The sequence below is a fragment of the Myxine glutinosa genome, chromosome 9 (genome assembly GCF_964187855.1).
Source record: "Myxine glutinosa chromosome 9, kmMyxGlut1.1, whole genome shotgun sequence".
NCBI lineage: Eukaryota > Metazoa > Chordata > Myxini > Myxiniformes > Myxinidae > Myxine > Myxine glutinosa.
Window position 1 is genome coordinate 18,151,664 of NC_136269.1, and position 23,204 is coordinate 18,174,867.

The window sequence follows — 23,204 nt, forward strand, 5'->3', positions numbered from 1 at the left end:
ATTTTGGGGTCAATAGGTCAAAGGTCAGCCAGATGTCCCGCCAGGCAAATATTCTGTTACCGGGCTAACGTGAACCCATTATGGGATTTTCACCAAACTTGGTATAATTATATATTATGATGCAAAGATGAAGTGAATCAATTTTGGCGTCCAAAGGTGAAAGAGCAGAGGTCATGTTAAGTTGCAATTATTTTGTTGCCTTGATAACTTAAGAATGGCTGAAAGGATCTTAGTCAAACTTGGTGCAGGTATGTATAATGAGGTAAAGATGAACTGATAAGATTTGGGGGTCATGAGGTCAAAGGTCAGAGGTGATGTTGAGGAAAAATTATGTTGCTCTGCCAACTCGAGAACCAGTGATGGGATTTTGAACAAACTTGGTATAAGTGTATATGATGCACAGATTAACTGATTTGATTGTGGAGTCGAGAGGTAAAATGTCAGTGGTCATGTTAAGTAAAATTTGTTGCCGCGCCAACTTTTGAACAAGTGATGGGATTGTGAACAACCTTAGTATAAGTAAGTATATATATGATGCAGAGATGAACTGATTGGATTATGGTATCAAGAGGCCAAAGGTCAGAGGTAATGTCAGGTAGAAATGTGATAACTTGAGAACAGCTGAAGGGATTTAAATCGAACTTGGTACAAGTATGTATAATGATGTAAACATGAACTGATTACATTTTTGGGTTAAGAGGTCAAAGGTCATGTTCGGTAAAAATCCTGTTACAGTGATACCTTGTGAACCAGTGATGGGATTTTGCCCAAACTTGGTATCAGTATATATTATGATGCAAAGATTAACTGATGATATTTTGGCATCAAAGGTGAGCAGTGAGGTGATTTTGTGATTTTGATGAGGTCAGAGGTCATGTCAGGTAAAATCTGATACTTGAGAACAGCTGAATGGATTTCAATCAAATTTGGTACATGTATGCATCATAATGTAACAAGAAGAAAAAGACATAAAATGTCATCGGTCGCATGGGTTTAGTAATTTTGCTGTACGGAGTTGAAGGCCATCAGTCGGCCATCTTTGGTCGGATTACAATACAAAATCTTCTCATGTATACTCTCATGTCTTCTCTCATGCATACTCTCATGTATTGTCTTTGTGCCATGTTTGAAGAAAATCGGTCGATGCATGTCCAATTAATGGTTGGGGAATCGTTTAACTAACAAAATGGCCGCCAGTCGGCCATCTTGGATCTGATCTCAAAAAAAGATGATGTGCATATGTAATCCATCACTCATTTTCTTTGTGCCAAGTTTGAATAAGATCGGTAGATGCATGTCTGAGAAATGGTTGAGGACGTGGTCAATATCCGGTTATTTAACAACTAAAATGGCCGCCAGTCTACCAGTCGGCCATCTTTGATCAGCTCGCAAAATAAAGTGAGGTGCATGTATATGCCGTCATGTGCTGTGCCTGTGCCAAGTTTGAACAAAATCGGACCATGCATGTTAAAGAAATAGTTGGGGACATGTTTAAGTAACAAAATGGCCTTTAAAAATAAATAAAAACTCACTTAAACATGACATGGTATCTTGCACTTGGATTCACTGACACCCTATTTCACTCCCGTAAGGAAATGTGTATTACTGGTGATGATAGATTTTGAATAAGGGGGGAAGGGATGGTGAGAGTGGGCTGTTGAGGGAGTGATGATGATGATTCAATCTCATTATTTAAAAAAAAATTGTTTACACCAATAATCTCCTGACTTCATGCTGCCAATTGTGAATTTGAAAATTGTTTTATGGAACAGTCTGTGTATCATTAAGTCTTGATGTCACAGTGGTGCTTTATCCATTGGACAATCACAAAAGCAGTTTATATCAACCTTCGATATAAAATTTCTGTTTCAAAAGAGCAATGTACAAAAAATGTTGCACAACATATTTATTTGGAGAAAGAACCAAAAGACAGTGTTAGGGTTAGGATTATGTTAGAGTTATTTTCACGGGAATTGAGGCTCATGGAAGAATGAGGTGACGGGGTGGGGGGAAGGGGAGGGTGGGGGTTGGGAAGGGGGTGCGAAGGCAACACACTGACGGTGGAGAATGGAGCAGGGGAATGAACAAATGGGAAAAGAGGAAGGGGAGTAAACACAACAGCAAACTCAAACAAGGACCAACACAGAGGAATACGTTCCAGATGAGGGGACAAACCTAGTACACAACGCACGATCGTGCACAACGACACGTGCAAATACATTACATGGACAAATTAACACCAACTATTAGCATAAACTGTTAGACAGGCCATTCTGTGACATGTATCATCAGCAGACTCTCAGCAGAGACGTCATATGGCCACAAAGAAACTAAGAACCCAAACTGAGGGAAACTAGAACAGCACTCAGCAGAGAGCATACCTCCGCCAGGTGAACAATTTACGTTTTGTATCCCAGAGTAGACCAGAAAATCACAATGCAGAATCACATTTAATCAAAATCATCCGTCCACAACTTTTTGAGATATCCTGCTGTGTATCGTTTTTGGCCCTGTCTCCCAATAGTGAAGAATCACTTTTTAAAATACTACCAGCCGGATCCAAATCCGGATCTTCACCAAAATCTAATCATTTCGTCCTTGTCACATGCACTACATCTCTGCCAAATTTCGTCCGAATCCGTCCACAACCTTTTGAGACGTCTTGTTCACAACCAGACACATGCAGGGGTGAAAACATAACCTCCATCCACCTTTGGTGGCGGAGGTAATTACTACCAAAGGCTGTTACCATAGCAACGTACCACGTCATTTTTGGGGAGAGCAGATCTTCTTCCTTCATGATAGTTTTTTGCCGGAGCATTTTTATATCCCCAATCCTCATTAATATTTGCTCGTCTTGTCTGGTAATGTCACTTTATCCTTCAACACGAGCCCCCTTCCCCAAATTTTCTTCAGGGTTACTGGGGTTGTGCTATCGGAAAGGCGAAGCAAGCAGCAAAAACTGAGATTGAGAAGCTGGAGGTAGGTGCCTGGTCGATGGTAGTCTTTTTAACTACTTTGTAAAGTTGTTTTAGTTCATTTTTAAAGCATGTAGAGGATATTTAATTATCATCTTGTATTATTATTTTTATTTCACAACCTCATTTCGCTTTTTCTTTCCCTATTATTTTCGCTTTTCTCCCAGTCTCATTCCCCTTTGACCCCTAAACCAGGACCCACCCTGCCAAAATGACTCACACTGCCACGTGCTCCTTGACCCACCCACCTCTGACTCACTCACACTATATTGACCCTCACCACTATCCCGTCTTCCCTCACTTGCTCCGATGAAGGATTACCATCTGAAACGTCAGCTTCTCCTTGCTTACCAGGGTGTTTAACATACCTGTCATCATCCTGTTTATCCCATCCATTGATCTACCTGTCTGGTGACACAGACACACCAACAGCAGGGTGGAGAAACAAGAAAGAGTGAGACTTGAAAATTAAGGGACGTGGGGAAGAATGAGGGCAAGGGAAGGATACATGGGGTGAACAAGGTAGATTGTAATCTAAGTTACGGAAGTGGAAGGAAAAACTGGAAACCAATAAAGAGGTGGACTTGGGGAGGACATGCACAAGAACACGGGTTTAAAGGAGCGTAGGATTTCCAGATTAACCAACTTTAGCTCAGCTTCTGCCACCTCTCAATCCCTCTGCTGTTTTAACATTACGTTACTAAACCCAGCTTGGCTGTAGCAGCGTTCTGTGAAGCAGATGTCTTTGGACGCATGCCTATTCATTCTATTTTGAGGCTTTGCCCTTCTGTTTTTGGATAGGATACCGGGAGAGTCCTATGGAAATGCGCTTGCTTACATTGGGCTTTAACTGAACCACGCAGGAAAGGGTGACTTTACCAGCAGCTGTGGAGCCGAAATGCAGTGCTGCTTGGGGACTTGAGCGTCTTTGACACACAATGGGATGATGCAAGTCGTCCTCTTTATTTCTGTCAATTTTCACTGCTATAGACTTATTACAAATCTGGTCTAGTCGTTGCATCATTATGATGCAGCTGATGGGGCAGCCATGCACAATTGGCTGAGGAGTTGGATTTTGGCTGGAATGCTGGCAAACACCATGGGATCTATAACCTGCACAAGCAAACGGACAGCCACCTTTGTCTCGTGCAGCAAATGGAATAGCCCTCCCATCCACTTTCTGAATAATCCTCTCCAAGAAGTTCTGTCACTCAAGCTTTTGGGTCTCACTATCTGCCATGATCTTTCCTGGGAAAACCACATTTCAAATCTGGCCTCCAAAGCCAGTCGCCGACTGGGCATCCTCCGTCATGCGAAGTCCTTCCTTGGCACACCTGAGCTCCTCACCACATACAAGGCTTTCATCCGCAGCTCAATGGAAATACTGCTCTCCCCTCTGGGCTGGTGCTCCTGCCTCACACCTAGCTCCTCTTCACGCTGTTGAAACCAAAGCATTCAGAATCATTGGAATCTCCCGCGATGAAGCTAACTCCAAGGGCCTTGCACTCACTCACCGCAGGCAGGTTGGTGGTCTTTCCGTCTTCTACCGCCTCCTCTCTGGCCTTGCCCCCCCGGCTCTCTCTGGGCTTTGTCTCGCAAATATTCCTACAGGTCGCACAAGATCTGCCTGCAACCCTCTTATGGTCAAACTGCCAAAATCAAGACTCTCTGCTCACCTTCACTCCTTCATTCCTCTTTTCTCCCGCCTCTGGAACAAACTCCCTCACTCTCTTCAATCCCACTCCAGCCTCCAGGTCTTTAAAACAGCTGTTCACCACCATCTCTTATCTTCCCCCATCCAAAACCTTGATCTTTTCTACCCCCGCTAATTTCACCCCAAATCCACTTTTTTGAAATACCAACTTCTGTCCTGGAAGTCCTTGGTGTCCTTGTGTTTTATACTTCTCCCACCCCCCTCCCTCCCCTTCCCACGCCTCCTCCCCCAAGCCCTCTCCCTCCCACACATCTCACTGCTCTCAAATGTTGTGTTTGTGTGCTTCCCCTTCTCTCCCCATCTTGTCTTCCGCTCCCTCTTTTTATATATTTTGTTTGTCTGGTTGATTTGTTTGTGAAGTAAATGTTAGCTCTTTCACGAGCCTCGATTCAGTATACAAAAAAAGAAGAAGAAAAAAAAAAGCAGAACGAGACCATGTACCGAGCGACGGGAGCGAGTGTTATGGGGTGTCTATTTTACTGGTTTTCATCACAGCAGTTTGCTTGTGCTGTCATGAAGAAAACTACTCTTTTCATGCCATCTCGTGCTTCTGACCCTTCTTGAGTAGAAATGCTCGATTCTGACATCGATTCCGCTAAAGTTGTGCTTTTACGCATGAAAGGCAAGACACGTATCCCACAGTGCAATGAAGTGTGTCAATGTATTAGAACTTTCTGAATAGTAGAACTGGCTTTGCCTTGTGTATCAGATTTTGCAATTTCTTGATATCTCCATTTGTTTTGCCGTCCATTTTCAGATGAAAAATCTGACTTGCAAAGAGCTTGTGAAAGAAGTTGCAAAAATGTAAGTGCACCGATTAATTGAGCGGTTTCAACAACGTGCGGATAGCTCACTTGGCCATTTTGAGATCTGTGTAAATCCACAATGTGATCTCGAGCTTGCACAGCACAAGGACGATTTGTGATTTGTACTTTATGAACTACAAGGATATTAGTTGACAAAGATTAGTGCAGAGGGTATGAAACGGTGAATCCAGCATTGGGAGCTATGTGCTCACGTAGGAATGCCAAACAGGCCTATGTTTGATACAAACGTGATGACATTTGGCAATTGATATGATGACACTCCTATTCGAGCAGGTCGGGCAAACTTTTGACTCCGTGTAATGCCGATTTGTAGCGAGGAAGTCGATGGGCTGCCAACTTGTTCGATCAAACTCGAGTGAATAGTATTTTATGGGGGAAATTGACAGACTATTGTTGTTTTGCTTGTAGTTTAAAATTTAAACGTGAATTTGTTTGGGTTTGATGGACGATTATTCCGTTTTAGCCTTTTGTAAACCACTGTTTGCTTACTTCATGCGATTGGTTTTCCCATTTGGAAACGTCATTTTATGAGGAATGGAGTAATGGCCGTGTTTGTTTTCCAGAATATACATCGTTCACGATGAGGTGAAAGACAAAGCATTCGCACTGGAGCTCAGTTGGGTCAGCGCAGGTAAGAGGTTTGAGTTTGTCACATTTAAGAAAAATGTGCAATCGATGCCATTCCCTTACTTTGTAATAAATGGTCAAAATTATCCGCTTCCTCTCCCCTCGCCCCCCCCCCCCCCCCCACTTCCCTCAAGAAACAAATGGCAAACACAAGCTCATACCAAAGGACATCAAAGAAGAAGCTGAAAAGCATGCCAAGGTAGGTTGGTGTGCAATGCATTGTGGATTCCAATGTTAGCTCTCGTGTAACGATGCCGTGACAAACCTCAGAAGGGAGAGTGCCGAATGAGGTGACGTCACTTGATGCAGTCGGCTAAATCATCGAACTCTGCTTAACTTTTGACAAGTCAGTGATAATATTCAATTCATCTTCATGTAAGAAACAAAGTTAATGATGGATTTAAGTAATGCTAGCTCTGTAATTCATGTAAGATCAGACCGTTTACATTGTAAGCGTTAAGTTTCCATCACCACAATCTCATATCTTCCACCATCCAAAACCACGACCTTTTCTACTCCCGCTAATCCAGCCCAAACTCACCACCTATAAATTCCCTGTTTTCTTTCCTGAAAGTCCCTGTAGTGTCCATCTTGTTTATCCCATGTACCCCACCCCAGCCCTCTCTTCCACAGACCTCCAGATCTCCCTGCTCCCTTCTGTTGTGCTTCCCTCTCTTGTCTGCCGCTTACATTATTATATGTTTTTGCGTGTTGACTCTTATATATGCCTCAAATTGGTATACAAAAAAGTAGACACGGGGAGTGGAGGGAAACACAAAGAGCAGAGTTGAAGGACAAGATAGAGGCAGACTTGGACAAACATTGGGTGTGGGAAGGAATGGGGGTCAGGAGAGGATGCATGGGGTGGACAAGATAGATGCAGAAGGAAACTCTCAAGAGGGAAAACTGAAAATTTGGAAAGAGGATGGATTGGGGTGGGTTGACGACGGTAGAAAAGATTGTGGTGGTTTTGGAAATTTATGTTCGAGCTATCACAAAATTTATTACACACATCTGAGATGGGAGTGAATAGCTGTCTTGAAGACCTGGAGGGAAGAATGATATTGAAGAGGATGTGGAAGTTGATTACACAGGTGGGGGGAAAAGAGGATCGAATGAGTGGAGGTGAGCATTGATCCTGTATTTTGAGAGTTTCACCAGGAGGGGTTGAAAGGTGGACCATGTTGCACCCTGCAGCAACGTGGGGTTGGGGGTAGGGACAAAGCACAGAAAGGGTAGAGGTGCAAGATAAGAGAGCAGGCTGCTCTGAAACAACTTGCCTTCCTTTCCTGGAGGGCTAATCCGACTGAAAGCAATCTCGGTGCATTCCAAAATGTCTGCAACAAGTGTGTGGCCACTCTCAGGGGACCAGAAAACAACATCTGTCCAACCTCAAGATTGAACTTTTGAACTTGTCCCCCTCCTCTAAAACCTGGTGGCACCTTGTCGAGTCTGTTTCTGGAGTATGCTTCCCCTCCATCGTTTCCCTCACTTCAAATGGCACCAAAGCCGATTCCACTTGTGAGAAGACCGAATGCTGCAATTCTGTGTTTGCTTTAAAAAGAATGTGTCCCCACTCCCATGCTCTAACCCCCCCCCCCCTCCTAAGGTTTTTTGCACTCTGAAGCAGGTTCTCCTCAAGGATTTGCCTGTATTTGGCTCCTTTCATTGTTCCGTCTATTGTTGCAAGTCTCCTAATCCCTGCCGTTGAAAAGCATCCCCATTGTATGATGCTGCCACCACCATGCTTCATAGTTCCATATTTTTTCGATTGTATTACAATTATAGAGCTCACTCTGCTCTTCGGAACTTTCAACACTCTAGAAATTGTTTTATTCCGTTCGCCAGATCTTTGCCTCCTCACAATTCTAGCTCTGAGTTCTACGGACAGTTCCTTTGACTTCTTGGTAGAGTTTCTGTTCTGGCATGCTCTGTGAACGATGCAATCTTGTATAGAAAGGTGTGTTTAAAAAAAAATCATGTTCAGTAAATTGAATTGGCCACAGGTGGACTCCAATCAAGTTGTAGATACATCTCAACGATCATCAAATGAAATTGGATGCACCTGAGCTCAATTTGGAGTGTCATAGCAAAGGGGTTCAATACCTATTGACTCGAGACATTTCAGCCTTTCATTTTTAATTATTCTGTTAAAGTTTCTAAAAAAAATTCCCACATTGACTTTATCGGGGTGTTATGTGTAGATCAGTGACAAAAAAATCTCAATTTTATCCATTTTAAATTCAGGCTGTAACACAACAAAATGTGAAAAAGTCAAGGGGTATGAATACTTTCTGAAGGCCCTGCATGTGTTGATTACTCCAATCTCTGCCGAAACATCACCCTTCCTTCAGATAGGCAGGCAGCAGCCTCTTCCCTTCTCTGCTTGACTTCATTCGAGTAATGTACTTGACTTTATTTATTTTATCGTTGATGTAAATTAGGTGATTATTGATAGTTTATCAAATTGCCATCACTCATCTAAAGATCTCGTGATTGTATTTCCTAAAAACTGACCTGGAGAGTGAATTGCCCCTTTAAGTGTAGTGGTATCGAAGTGCAGCATATTAAAAGCACATTTGTGTACAGTACGTTAATCGACACAAGACTTTCCCATAGTGGAAGGGGAGGGGTATGGGGTAGGTTTATCATGCTAATTTCGGGTTTTTTTCACCAAATTGTCGGAATGGTGGTTGCAATTCACTCACTTTAGACTTAGAGATTACATTGCTGTTCCTGTGACAACTTTTCTGTTTTACAGGAATCCCTGAAGGAAGACGACGAATCCGACGACGACGATGACATGTAACAAGGTCCATTTACTTGATCATGTTTGTTTGTTTGTTCAGTTCTCATGCTGAATACGTTAGCTTGATGAATTGTAAAAAATCTTGAATAAAACTTGTTTGGTTTGAAGATTGTCATTTTCTTTTACGTCCGTAAGTTGTCAAATAAATGAAATTTAAGCACACCTGACGCTAGGCCAAGACTTCAGACTTTGGCACACTCACGAGGCTGTACCATCGAAACAAAATGTCCCAGAAGAAAACATAAACAAGTAGAGCTACATTCAAAGTACACCGCCCCCATGCCAAATAAATAAATAACCTATCCTCCAGCTCACGACTTTACCGGGGCACCTCAGATGCCCGGCGATACCGCAGTGCAGCATATGGAGATGGAATTGGAAGGGGGGGGAGAGAAATGGTGTACAATAATTGATTGATTAATGGCGTAATTGAAATAAATAGTAATCATAAAATAATTAATTTCTTAATCAATTGGCTGATAGCATATCTATACCACAACTGCTTCATCCGAATCTGTAACTTTTTGAAAATGAATTAGTTATATAATCAATTGAAAAATTAAAAAATTATTCGATTAATTGATTCATCAATAAATCAAAAATATCCTTTGCAGCAAAATCACTTGGTCACTGTCATGTCTAAATAACAGCTTCCTCAGTCAAAAGGTGCCTGAGATATTGCCCAGATGAGAAATAAAATAAACAAGTACTAAATTAATTGATAATAATTAAGTGATTAATTAATAAATTGATCAGAAAAATAAAAATGCCGTTTTTTGCCAAAGCACTTGTTCACTATTGTGCCCAAATTTCAGCTTCCGACCTCAAAGAATGGTTGAGATATCGCTCGGACAAACAAGAAAACAAAAGGAGTGAAAACTGAGTACCTATAATCCCTTTCGGCATGTGTCATCGTCTGGCCCCCTTCGGTGCCCGGTGATGACGTCATGCAGCGCCTGGAGATGGAATAGGAAAGGAACGATGTACAATAGGGTCACATTTGTACATGCAGTGGTTTAAAATAACACTTGCTACTGAAGATCATATCTTCCAGTCTCCTTGAATATTATACACCGCTCCTTTCCTATTCCATCTCCAGGCACTGCATGATGTCATCGCCGAGCACCAAAGGGTGCCCGGTGATGACGCAAGCTGAAAGGGAATACTCAGTTTTCACTACATTTGTTTGTTTTCTTTCTTTCTTTTTCTTTCTTTCTTGTTACTTGTCAAAAAAAATTTTTTGGACATGTATGTTGATCACTCCGGTTTGTGTGTGTGTTTGTCTGTCTGCTCACTTATGTCTGTCTGCTCACACAAGGGAGGCTCGTGTAAGAGCTAACATTAATCACAAAAAACAAACTGACAAAACATTTGCTAAAGGGAGCGGGAGACAAGATGGGGAGAGAGAATTGAATAGAGGGAAGGGAGAGAGGGCAGCACACAAGTACAACAGTAGAGAACTGGGACATTGGGAGATCTGTGGGAGGGAGAGCGCTTGGGGAGAGGAGGTATGGGAAGGGGGAGGGAGGATGGGAGGTAAAAAACACTGACACTGCTAGGACTTCCAGGAAAGAAGTCGGTATTTCAGAAAAGTGGATCTGGGGTGAATTAACAGGGGTAGAAAAGATCAAGGTTTTGGATGGAGGAAGATAAGAGATGGTGGTGAACAGCTGTTTTAAAGATCTGGAAGGAGGAGTGGGATTGAAGAGTGAGGGAGTTTGTTCCAGAGGTGGGAGAAAAGAGGAATGAAAGGGTGAAGGTGAATAGAGTCTTGATTTTGGCAGTTTAACCATGAGGGTTGCTGGCAGATCTTGTGCGACCTGTAGTAGGAATATTTGGGGGACAGAGCAGGGGGAGTTAGGCCGGAGAGGAGTCGGTAGAAGACAGAAAGACCACCTACCTGCCTGCGATGAGAGAGAGAGAAAGGCCCTCAGAATCAGCTTCATCGCGGGAGATTCCAATGATTCTGAATGCTTTGGTTCCAACCGCGTGAACCCGAGCTCGGTGTGAGGCAGGAGCATCAGCCCAGAGGGGAGAGCAGTATTCCATGGAGCTGCGGATGAAAGCCTTGTATGTGGTGAAGAGCTCAGGTGTGCCAAGGAAGGACTTCGCACGACGGAGGATGCCCAGTCGGCGACTGGCTTTGGAGGCCAGCTTGGAAATGTGGTTTTCCCAGGAAAGATCATGGCAGATAGTGAGACCCTAAAGCTTGAGTGACAAAACTTCATGAAGAGGATTGTTCAGAAAGTAGATGGGAGGGTTGTCCAGTCAGACTTATTTATTTCGGAATCGGAATAAAATGGATTTCGGAATCGGAAGTTGGAATAGAACATAATTTTAAACTGATTTTTACGAAACTTCACCAAATGGTGGAGTTTGGTCCGACAAAATCCTATATATTTTTTGAGGTCAAAATATCAACATAGGTTTAAGGTCAACCAATTTTCTTCAAATTTCTAAAATCCTCAATTTTCATCCGATTGACTTGAAATTTGAATAGGAGTTTCATATCAGCTAACTGAATTCAACCACCAACTATTTTTGAGATCAGCATAGGTCATAAGGTCAACATAAGCCAACTTTCTATAATTGTCAATGTTCATCCGATTAACTTAATTTGAAGATGATTTGCATATCAGGTAACTGAATTCAACCACCAATTATTTTTAAGGTCAAAAGGATGCTCTACCGAGTGCCGTGCTACTTTGTTCTGTTTTGCCAAGTGTCGCTCTGAGTGATTTTTCATTTGTTTGTTTGTCCAGGCGATATCTCGGTCATCCTTTGAGCTCGGAAGATGAAATTTGGGCACAATAGTGAGCACGTGTTTGGCAGAAACAGTATTTTTTTTATTAATCAATTAATTGATTGCTTAATTATTATCGATTTATGAAGTACTTATTTAGCTTCTTTCTCAAATGGGCAATATCCCAGGCACTTTTTGAGCTAGGAAGCTGATATTTGGACACGATAGTGACCAAGTGATTTGGCTGTAAATTGTACTTTTGATTTATTGATTAATCGATTTATTATTTGATTGATTACTTAATTAATTTTCAAAAAGTTGCAGATTCAGATGAAACCCTGGTGGTTTTGTTATGCCCTTAGCCAATTGAGTAAGAAATTATTTTATGACTAATTTATTTATTTTAATTAGACAATTAATCAATTATTGTACACCGTATTCCTGCGCATCACCCGGTGTGTACTCCGGTTTAGAATAGGTACACCGTATCCCTGCGTGTCGTAAGAGGCGACTAAAAGGGTTGGCGTCAGGAAGGGCATCCGGCCATAAAAAAACATTGCCTCAAAAAGAGAACCATGACAATTACGACTACATATGGGCAGGGTACAGCCCGAAGTACCCCGTGGGGGACCCCACTCCCTCTCGTCAAAACTCAAGGTGGGGAACTCGATCGAAGCAAGGGTGGAAATCATTCCATTTATGACGACGAAACGTCTGATGCCTGACGTGGAGATCGGTTTCTGACATTTGGGACATGGAATGTAGGGACAATGACAGGGAGATCAGGAGAAGTGGTGGAAGTATTGGTCAGAAGAAGAGTGGACATATGTTGTGTGCAGGAGACGAGATGGAAGGGAAGTGGTGTGAGAATGATGAAGGGTAGGCAGGGACAGAAATACAAGTTTGTGTGGCAAGGGTGCCCGGAGGGCGTGAATGGTGTTGGTGTCCTGTTTTCTGAGGAGTTTGTCGACAGTGTGGTGAGTGTGACTAGAGTGAGTGAAAGGTTGATGATGGTGAAAATGATGATTGGAAAGCTCTTGGTGAACGTCATCTCGGGATATGCTCCGCAGGTTGGTCAGAGCGATGAAGAGGACAAGTTCTGGTGTGCGATAGAGAAGCTGATGGAAAATGTGAAACATGAGGAAGTTGTTGTGGAAGGAGGAGACCTAAATGGACATGTGGGAAGGAGTATGGACGGTTTTGAGGGAGTTCATGGGGGTTACGGATATGGTGTGAGAAATGGAGAAGGTGAAAGGATTTTGGAGTTTGCTGATGGAGCTGATTTGTTGATTTGTAATACTCAGTTCCAGAAAGAGGATAATAAGCTTGTTACATACACGTCAGGTGGGTCGACGACAACCGTTGACTACCTGCTGGTGCGTAGGCGAGATAGGGGGCACCTCCGGGACACAAAGGTGATCCCGGGGGAGGAGGCTGTTTCACAGCACCACTTGGTTGTTTGCGACATAAGGTTGAAAGGTGCGAGGGGAGCTCGGCGGGTGAAGTACCAACCGAGAGTGAAGGTGTGGAGGTTGAAAGAGGTGACAGTGAGGGAGGCATTAAAAGAGGCTGAGTATGGTGGAGGATGATGTGGTTGAGCTTGAAAGTGGTTGGATGTCAATGAAAGATAGTCTGTTGGGAGCCGTTGGTGAGGTATGTGGATGGACAAAAGGACCACCGAGGCACTCGGAAACATGGTGGTGGGATGATGAAGTTGGAAAGAAGATTGACGAGAAGAGGAAGAAGTTCAAGGAGTGGCAGAAGGCGAAGGGTATGGGGGCAGAAAAGGCAGAGCATGAAATTTATAAGGCAGCCAAGAAGGCTGCAAAGAAAGAGGTAGCAAAGGCACAGGAGGCATGTAGGAAAATGTTCGGAGAAAGCTTGCATTCAGAAGAGGGTCAGAGAGCGGTATTCAGGATTGCAAAGCAGATAGCGAAAGAGAGGTGTGATGTGATGGGGGTGAGTTGCTTGAAGGATGAAGTGGGACAAATCGTTGTGGACCCAGATGGAATTAAAGGAAGATGGAAGAGATATGTGGAAATACTGTTGAATGCAGAGAACGAATGGGATGGCAACATAGAGAGTAACCCAGTTTTAGGACCGGCAGAGAAGATAACCGAGTAGGAAGTTGAGGAAGCGATAAAAGCAATGAAGAGTAGAAAAGCGGGAGGGCCGACGGGAGTTGTGGGAGATATGTTGAAGGCAGCAGGAAGTTGGGGTGTGAAGAGAATGACAGAGATCTGCAATCTGGTGGTGAAAGAAGGCCGCATTCCAGTGGATTGGGAACTGAGTACCCTCGTCCCTCTTTTCAAGGGGAAAGGTGAGCCTCTGGACTGTGGCTCGTATCGAGCGATAAAGTTATTGGAGCATGGAATGAAGGTATTGGAAAGAGTGTTGGAGAGGAGGATAAGGAAGAAAGTGAAGATTGACGAAATGCAGTTTGGATTTATGCCAGGAAGAGGAACGACAGACGCGCTTTTTATTGTGAGGCAGTTGCAGGAGAAGTATATGGAGAAAAGGAAGAAGTTGTTTCTTGGGTTTATTGATCTGGAGAAAGCATTCGATAGGGTTCCACGTGAAGTAGTGACATGGGCATTGAGGAAGTTAGGAGTGGAGGAATGGTTGATCAGAGTAGTGATGGCAATGTACAAAAGAGCGCGCACAGCTGTAAGGACGAAGGACGGGAACAGTGGTGAGTTTGAGGTGAAGGTGGGAGTGCATCAGGGGTCGGTACTAAGTCCACTACTATTTGTAGCTGTGATGGAGGTGCTGGCTCAGAACGTAAAGGAGGGTTTACCGTGGGAGTTGTTGTATGCAGATGATCTGGTGTTGATTGCAGAAAGTATGGATGGACTGAAGGAGAAGATGAACAAGTGGAAGGAATGTATGGAGACAAAAGGTCTGAAGGTGAATATCGGAAAAACGAAGGTGATGGCAAGTGGTAAAGCATGTGGTGAGGTGGAAAGAACTGGGAAGCGGCTGTGTGCTGTGTGCAGGAAGGGTGTCGGAGTGAATTCCATTCAATGTACAATGTGCGCTGAGTGGGTTCATCAAAAATGTAGTGGTTTGAGAGGGTCATTAACCAGTGTGGCAGCTACATTCAAGTGTAAGGTGTGCACAGAGGGAGCTGCAGATGGAGGAAATGTTGAGTTGGATCTTGGAGATGGCGTGAAGCTGGAAGGTGTGAAAACATTTTGTTACCTTGGAGACATGCTGAATGGAGAAGGTGGATCAGACTCGGCAACGGTTGCTCGAGTGAGATGTGCATGGAAGAGGTTTCGGGAACTGAGTGGCGTGCTGACGAGGAGGGGAGTGTCATTGAAGCTGAAGGGAAAGGTGTATGCTGCACGTGTGAGAAGTGTTATGATTTATGGGAGTGAGACATGGGTAATCAACGTAGAGCAGCAACAAAGGGTGGAAATGCGAATGGTTCGGTGGATGTGTGGAGTATCGTTGAGAGAGGAAGACAAATGATGAATTGCGAAAGATGATGGGAATAGAGCCTATGATGGATGCTGTGAAGAGAAAGAGGTTGAGATAGTTTGGTCATGTGTTGAGGAAGGATGAACGTGACTGGTTGAGAAGAGTGATGGAAATGAATGTAGAAGGAAGTAGAGGACGGGGAAGACCGAGAAAGACTTGGCTAAAGATGGTCGAAGAAGATATGCGGGCAAGGGGGTTAACAAGGGGAGATGCAGAAAATAGGGCAAAATGGAGAACATTGTCATGGGGACTGCAAGGCTAACCCCCGCTCTAGCAGGGAAAATGGCCTTAAAATGCCTGTTGTATCCTTGCGCATCGTCAGAGGCGACCAAGGGTTGGCGTCAGGAAGGGCATCCGGCCATTAAAACATTGCCTCAAACAGGGAACCATGATTGTCATGGGGCCCGCAAGGCTAACCCCCGCTCTAATAATAATAATACATTTATTTTATATAGCGCTTTTCAAGAAGCCCAAAGGCGCTTTGACAGAGTACAAAAAACAAGTGCAAAAAGACAAAAATCAATAGGTAAATAATCAAAGCAAAAGGAAGGAGAAGGAGAAGAGATAGTCAGGGGTTAAATGCTGTGGGTTAAATGTTGAATGCAGTGTTGAACAGGTGTGTCTTGAATGTGGTGAGTGAGGAGGAGTCTCTGATGGTGTGAGGTTGTGAGTTCCAGAGGGTGGGAGCAGCGATGGAGAAGGCCCTGTCCCCCCAGGATCTGAATTTCGTCCGGATGGGGGGTCGGGGGGGGGGGGCCAGGAGGTTGGTACCAGAAGAGCGGAGGTTGCGGGTGGGAGTGTGTCTGGAGAGGAGGTCAGTCAGGTAGGATGGGGCCAGGTAATGGAGGGCTTTGTCGGTCAAGAGGAGGATTTTGTACTGGATTCTCTGGGGGATGGGGAGCCAGTGGAGCTTATAAAGGACGGGGGTGATGTGGTCACGGGTCCGGGAATGGGTGAGTAGACGGGCAGCGGAGTTCTGAATGTATTGGAGTTTATTGGTGATTATTGAGGGTGAACCAGAGGAGGCTGTTGCAGTAGTCCAGACGGGAGGTGATGAAGGCGTGGATGAGGGTTTCTGCAGCCGTGGAGGAGAGGGATGGATGGAGACGGGCGATGTTTTTCAGGTGAAAGAAGGCTGTCTTTGTGATCTGTTTAGTGTATTTGTCGAAGGAGAGGGTTTGGTCAAAGATGATGCCAAGATTCCGGATGTGAGGGGAGGTGGATACTGGGAAACCATCGATGTTGAAGGCAAAGTTATGGGTGGATTTGGTGAGCGTTTTTGGGCCAATGATGATTATTTCAGATTTATCATAGTTAAGTTTGAGGAAGTTGATTTGAAGCCAGGATTTTATTTCAGTGATGCAGTTTGTCAGGATGGAGTGGGTGGCGGTGGAGATGGACTTGGTGGAGATGAAAAGCTGGATGTCATCAGCGAAGCAGTGGAATTGGAGACCATGACGGCGGATTAAGTGACCAAGGGGGGACAGGTACAGGATGAAGAGGGGGGGGGGGGGGGGGGTGGGGCAAGAACTGAACCTTGGGGGAGGGGAGCAGTGGGGGATTTCCAGTTATTTATTGAGATGAACTGGCGTCTGTCAGAGAGGTATGATTTGATCCAAGAGAGGGCAGTGCCGGTAATGTTAAAGGTGGTTTCAAGTCGGGTGAGGAGGATGGTGTGATTGATGGTGTCAAAGGTGGCGGTTGAGGTTGAGAATGTTGAGGTTGCCGGCGTCAGAGGAGAGGTGAAGGTCGTTGGTGATTTTGAGGAGAGCAGTTTCAGTACTGTGGTTGGAGCGGAATCCGGATTGGAATGTTTCATACAGGTTATTGGCAGAGAGGTGATGTTTGAGTTGAGTGGCTACAGCTCGTTCCAAAACTTTTGACAGAAAGGGTAGGTTGGAGATGGGTCTGAAGTTGTTTAGGGTGTCAGGGTTGAGTCCAGGTTTTTTCAGAATGGGGGTAACCAGCAATTTTGAGGGATGGTGGGACGATGCCTGTAGACAGGGAGGAGTTTATTGTTGCAGTGATGTGGAGAGAGCAGGAAGGGAGGCCTTGACAAAGCTGGAGGGGATGGGGTCAAGAGTGCAGGTGGCAGTTTTCATTCCTATGAGGAGTTCAGTAGGGGAGACTGGGGAGAACTGAGACAGGGGTTGGCAGGATAAGGGGTTGCAGGTGGTTTGAGGGGGAGCGGGTGCGGTGGTGGTTAAGCTGTTGTCGATGTTGTCAATTTTGCTTTGGAAGAATGAAAGGAAGGAGATACAGTTTTCTACTGTGAATGACTGGGTGGTGGTGTTCAGGGGGCTGAGGAGTTTGTTTATTGTAGAGAAGAGTGCTTTTGGGTTTCCAGAGCCAGAGTGGATAATTTGAGAGTAGTAGGCGGAGCGGGCGCGGGAGAGGGCATCTTTATAGTGCTGTAGGTGGTCCTTGTAGGCTTGTAGGTCCACGGCTTGGGAGTGAATTGTGAGACCTGTTTTATTGCGGAGTCTTTCAAGTTGGCGAGCACGAGTTTTCATCAGGCGGAGTTCAGGGGTAAACCAGGGAGCAGAATGGGTGAAAGAAACTGTTTTTGGTTTTTATAGGCGCAAGCTGGTCAAGGCAGGAGGAGAGAGGGTGGTTGTAGTCGTCAGTGAGGTCAGAAGGGGTGTGGAGGTCAACGAAGGGAGAAGTGGACATTTTTTCAGAGAGGGTGGATGAGAATGAGGTAGGTGAAAGAGCGTTTAGCTTATGGAAGTTGATAGTGCGATAATGCCTTGGTGCTGGGGTGGGGATGTTGATGGTCATAGTGATGGCTAAGTGGTCAGAGAAGGTGAGGTCGGAGCCAGAGAGATGGTGCAAAACTAATCTAGTAGAGCAGACAAGGTCCAGAATGTGCCCACGGTTATGGGTAGGAAAGTTGACATGTTGAGTGAGGTTAAAGCAGGTGAGTAAATCAGTGAAGTCAGTGGTTATTGTGGAGTCAGTGGAGTCCATGTGGATATTGAAATCACCGAGGAGGAGGATTGAGGGGGAGAGGGAACAGAGCTGGGTCAGAAAGTCGGAGAAGTCAGACAGGAATGATGGGTGTGGTTTGGGAGGGCGGTAGACGACAGCCATGACTGACACTGACTGCGTGTGACCAGAGAGTTTAAAAGCCAGGTGTTCAAATGATGGAGCAGATGAGATGAAGATGGAGATGAGGCTGGTCTTGATGTCCTTTCGGTGTATTACGGCTATTCCACCACCTCGGCCCTCCGAGCGTGGTTTATTGATGTATGAATATCCATTAGGTGTAGTGAGGTTGAGTGAGAAGTCGTCCAGAGGTTGTTGCCAGGTTTCAGTGAGACAGAGAAAGTCCAGTTTATTATCCAGAATGTAGTCGTTCAGGATGAGGCTTTTGTTGTTGAGGGACCGGGTATTGAACAAAGTGAGCTTCATGTTGGTTTGTACGGTGGGGATGAACTCAGGTGATTTAGCCAGGGTTTGCAGACAGGAGGTGCGATCGTGTGCGTTGCTGTGACCAGGTGCGCTGGGACGATGAGTGGGAGTGCGCTGAGCCGACCAGAGTACGGGAATGAAGTGACTTGTTTGTAAGTAAACAAACTTACGACCAGAGCCTCTATGAATATATCTGGGTCGGCGCAGGAGTCCGTGGTATTTGATTGCAGAGATGCATGATGGGGTGGAGTAAGTGTTGAGCAGAAGTAGCCTTGCAGCGGAGTACCTTAGAGCCATGTCAGGCAGGAGTGAAGGGGACGAGGACAAGGCCAAGGTCGAGGAGGACGAGTAGGCCTTGCCAGTGGAAGCGGCTTGCCAGAAGCGGCAAGCAAGACAGTAAAGGCCGAAGCGGCAGACGAGGTGCAGGACAGTTCGGGAGCGGGCCTGAGGCAACGGTGGAAGAGCCGGGCAGGCGAAGCAGACAGCGGGGAAAATGGCCTTAAAACGATCATTAATTCATTCATTCCATGCTCCCTCCGAATACCGTCTCTATGTGCTGCACTGTGACATTGCCAGATGCTGAAGACGCCCCGGTGATGTTGCGCGCTGGAGGATATGTTATTTATTTATTTGGCATGGCGGAGGTGTACTTTGAATGTTGCTCTCCTTGTCTCTTTGCCATTTCATACAAAGAAAGTACCTAAATGTTCCACGTCAACCCAGCCCTTCATTTTTGACGGTCTGTTATACCATTATTTATATATAACACATGCACACAAGACTTCAAAGCTGCAGAGTAAATGGTCAAATCCCAGAGAAAAATCATTCCAGGAGATGAAACATTCTCCCAAACAGGAATGTAAATATACACGTGTTGGTAGGTGAGGGTCGTGGTACACGGGGTTCCCAGGGAGCGGTGAAATATCCCAACTGTTGGTAGGGAGGGTCTTTGTATACGGGGTTCCCAGGTGGTGGTGAAATTTCCTAAGCATGCGAGGTACACTAACTGACGTGGGAAGGAAGAACAGGTTGACGTTTCAGATGTTCACGTTGATCGAGGTATGTTAACCGACGTGGGAAGGACAGGTTGATGTTTTCGGTGTTCACGTTGATCAAGGTACGCTCACCGACGTGGGAAGGAATGACAGGTTGACGTTTCAGATGTTCACGTTTATCGAGGTACGTTAACCGATGTCGGAAGGAATGACATTGACAGGTTGACGTTTATCGAGGTATGCTAACCGACGTGGGAAGGAAGAACAGGTTGACGTTTTAGGTGTTCACGTTGATCGAGGTATGTTAACCGACGTGGGAAGGAATGACAGGTTGATGTTTCAGATGTTCACGTTTATCGAGGTACGTTAACCGATGTGGGAAGGAATGACAGGTTGATGTTTTAGGTGTTCACGTTTATCGAGGTACGTTAACCGATGTGGGAAGGAATGACAGGTTGATGTTTCAGATGTTCACGTTTATCGAGGTACGTTAACCGACGTGGGAAGGAATGACAGGTTGACGTTTTAGGTGTTCACGTTTATCGAGGTACGTTAACCGATGTGGGAAGGAATGACAGGTTGACGTTTTAGGTGTTCACGTTTATCGAGGTATGTTAACCGACGTGGGAAGGAATGACAGGTTGACGTTTCAGATGTTCACGTTTATCGAGGTACGTTAACCGATGTGGGAAGGAATGACAGGTTGACGTTTCAGATGTTCACGTTTATCGAGGTACGTTAACCGATGTGGGAAGGAATGACAGGTTGACGTTTCAGATGTTCACGTTTATCGAGGTACGTTAACCGATGTGGGAAGGAATGACAGGTTGATGTTTCAGATGTTCATGTTTATCGAGGTATGTTAACCGATGTGGGAAGGAATGACAGGTTGACGTTTCAGATGTTCACGTTTATCGAGGTACGTTAACCGATGTGGGAAGGAATGACAGGTTGACGTTTCAGATGTTCACGTTTATCGAGGTACGTTAACCGATGTGGGAAGGAATGACAGGTTGATGTTTCAGATGTTCATGTTTATCGAGGTACGTTAACCGATGTGGGAAGGAATGACGGGTTGACGTTTTAGGTGTTCACGTTTATCGAGGTACGTTAACCGATGTGGGAAGGAATGACAGGTTGACGTTTCAGATGTTCACGTTTATCGAGGTACGTTAACCGATGTGGGAAGGAATGACGGGTTGACGTTTCAGATGTTCACGTTTATCGAGGTACGTTAACCGATGTGGGAAGGAATGACGGGTTGACGTTTTAGGTGTTCACGTTTATCGAGGTATGTTAACCGACGTGGGAAGGAATGACAGGTTGACGTTTCAGATCTTCACGTTTATCGAGGTACGTTAACCGATGTGGGAAGGAATGACGGGTTGATGTTTTAGGTGTTCACGTTGATCGAGGTATGTTAACCGACGTGGGAAGGAATGACAGGTTGATGTTTCAGATGTTCACGTTTATCGAGGTACGTTAACCGATGTGGGAAGGAATGACAGGTTGACGTTTTAGGTGTTCACGTTTATCGAGGTATGTTAACCGATGTGGGAAGGAATGACAGGTTGACGTTTATCGAGGTATGCTAACCGACGTGGGAAGGAAGAACAGGTTGACGTTTTAGGTGTTCACGTTGATCGAGGTATGTTAACCGACGTGGGAAGGAATGACAGGTTGACGTTTCAGATGTTCACGTTTATCGAGGTACGTTAACCGACGTGGGAAGGAATGACAGGTTGACTTCAGGTGTTCACGTTGATCGAGGTACGTTAACCGATGTGGGAAGGAATGACAGGTTGCGTTTTAGGTGTTCACGTTTATCGAGGTACGTTAACCGATGTGGGAAGGAATGACAGGTTGCGTTTTAGGTGTTCACGTTTATCGAGGTACGTTAACCGACGTGGGAAGGAATGACAGGTTGACTTCAGGTGTTCACGTTGATCGAGGTACGTTAACCGATGTGGGAAGGAATGACAGGTTGACTTCAGGTGTTCACGTTGATCGAGGTACGTTAACCGATGTGGGAAGGAATGACAGGTTGCGTTTTAGGTGTTCACGTTGATCGAGGTACGTTAACCGATGTGGGAAGGAATGACAGGTTGACGTTTCGGATATTCACTTCATCGGAACAAAAGTGCGTTTACACCTGGATTAACATGGAAGCATTCATGGGAGATGCTGTTAATTTCATCCATTGTTGCGGAATTAATCGAGTCGTTGTGCATTGAACCTCATCTTTGGAAGCTTTGTCCTTCATAGGATAAGGCGTCTATTCAAAAACAAATGAAAGAAGGTGTTTATATACGATTTAAACAAGAACACGAAGTGAGCATTCTGAAGCCTTTAGCTTCGTGTGGATTTAGCGATTCCAGAAAGTGCAAAAGCTCTGAGGGAAAGCATGGCGGAGAAAGCACTTCCGGGGAGCGACCCGCCATTTCCGGCCCGCTTGTGGCTCCCTCTCCCTCCTCCCTACAAAGGTCATACCGACTGCGCTGTCGTGGTTAACGGGGACTGCCGTCCCGACGCGTCCTTCGCCGAAGTTAAATACTGCCACCTTCGCAGCGAAGCCGGGCCGACGTCGATCCCGCAACCGGCAAGGCGCCGAATACCATCCTCGTCGTTCGTTTTAATCGCGTCATCACCGCCTCGCCTCATCAAAATGGCGCCCGCGGCCCGAGATCTCTTCTGCGCCTGCGCGTTTTTTTCACGTTTTCATCAAGAAGAAGAAAAAACCCGGTAAGAGGGTGAGGGCGGGACACCGCACCAACCAATCAGCGGCGCGCATGACGTCACATCCGGGAGATGGCCGCGTTTTGACGCAGCGTTCAAAATTCGTCCCACGTTCAATGAAGATCTTCACAGAAAGCCCGCACGATGTAAACCTCGCGTTGCAAAGCATTGCGATTCCGGACTCACTCGAGGTTTATGATGTTAAACACGGTTTAAATGAGAGCCGTGCCCTTGTTTACTTTTTATAACAGCTTCGTTAACCCTTCAAAGCGTTATTAATATTAGTTCGGCGGTTAGTGAAGATCGAGGCAAGTATCGCGGGAAGGTTCGAGGGAAGGATGGGCAGAGCAAATGTTAATGAAAAGTGTGAAGTAAAGCAGTAACAAACTCATTGAAGGAAGATGAGAAAAACCCAGCAAGCTTCCCTGGGAGTGGGGGTAACGATGAGTAGGGACGTGTGAAAACAGGACTGGGCAGTGATGATGAGGGACGTGGGAAAACAGGACTGGGCAGTGATGATGAGGGACGTGGGAAACAAGACTGGGCAGTGATGATGAGGGACGTGGGAAAACAGGACTGGGCAGTGATGAGGAGGGATGTGGGAAACAAGACTGGGCAGTGATGATGAGGGACGTGGGAAAACAGGACTGGGCAGTGATGATGAGGAGGGACGCGGGGAAACAAGGCTGGGCAGTGATGATGAGGAGGGACGCAGGGAAACAAGGCTGGGCAGTGATGATGAGGAGGGACGCAGGGAAACAAGGCTGGGCAGTGATGATGAGGAGGGACGCGGGGAAACAAGGCTGGGCAGTGATGATGAGGAGGGACGCAGGGAAACAAGGCTGGGCAGTGATGATGAGGAGGGACGCAGGGAACCA

At 45.4% G+C, this 23,204-nt stretch overlaps 2 protein-coding genes and 1 long non-coding RNA gene across 4 annotated transcripts in view; 2 read left to right on the plus strand and 1 right to left on the minus strand.

Annotated features, from left to right (window-relative positions):
* PSMA3 (proteasome 20S subunit alpha 3) overlaps positions 1–9,062 on the plus strand; it is a 29,173-nt gene extending 20,111 nt beyond the window's left edge. The window contains exons 7-11 of the mRNA XM_068129537.2: positions 2,917–2,982; positions 5,450–5,496; positions 6,083–6,150; positions 6,281–6,345; positions 8,908–9,062. Of these exons, the coding sequence (XP_067985638.1) occupies positions 2,917–2,982; positions 5,450–5,496; positions 6,083–6,150; positions 6,281–6,345; positions 8,908–8,955 (294 nt within the window). The 3' untranslated portion in view covers positions 8,956–9,062. The remainder of the gene's footprint in view (positions 1–2,916; positions 2,983–5,449; positions 5,497–6,082; positions 6,151–6,280; positions 6,346–8,907) is intronic.
* Positions 1,829–22,207, minus strand: LOC137435617 (uncharacterized). The gene is made up of 3 exons (XR_010986119.2): positions 22,081–22,207; positions 9,843–9,911; positions 1,829–3,382 (listed from the first exon to the last, which is right to left on the minus strand). It is a non-coding gene; the product is annotated as an uncharacterized LOC137435617 (long non-coding RNA).
* The window catches only part of ARID4A (AT-rich interaction domain 4A), a 93,121-nt gene continuing 92,095 nt past the window's right edge, over positions 22,179–23,204 (plus strand). Inside the window, exon 1 of one of the 2 annotated variants that reach the window (XM_078784142.1) lies at positions 22,179–22,332. The gene's annotated coding sequence lies outside the window, so the exon portion shown is untranslated. The remainder of the gene's footprint in view (positions 22,333–23,204) is intronic. The other variant, XM_078784143.1, reaches the window with a different exon arrangement.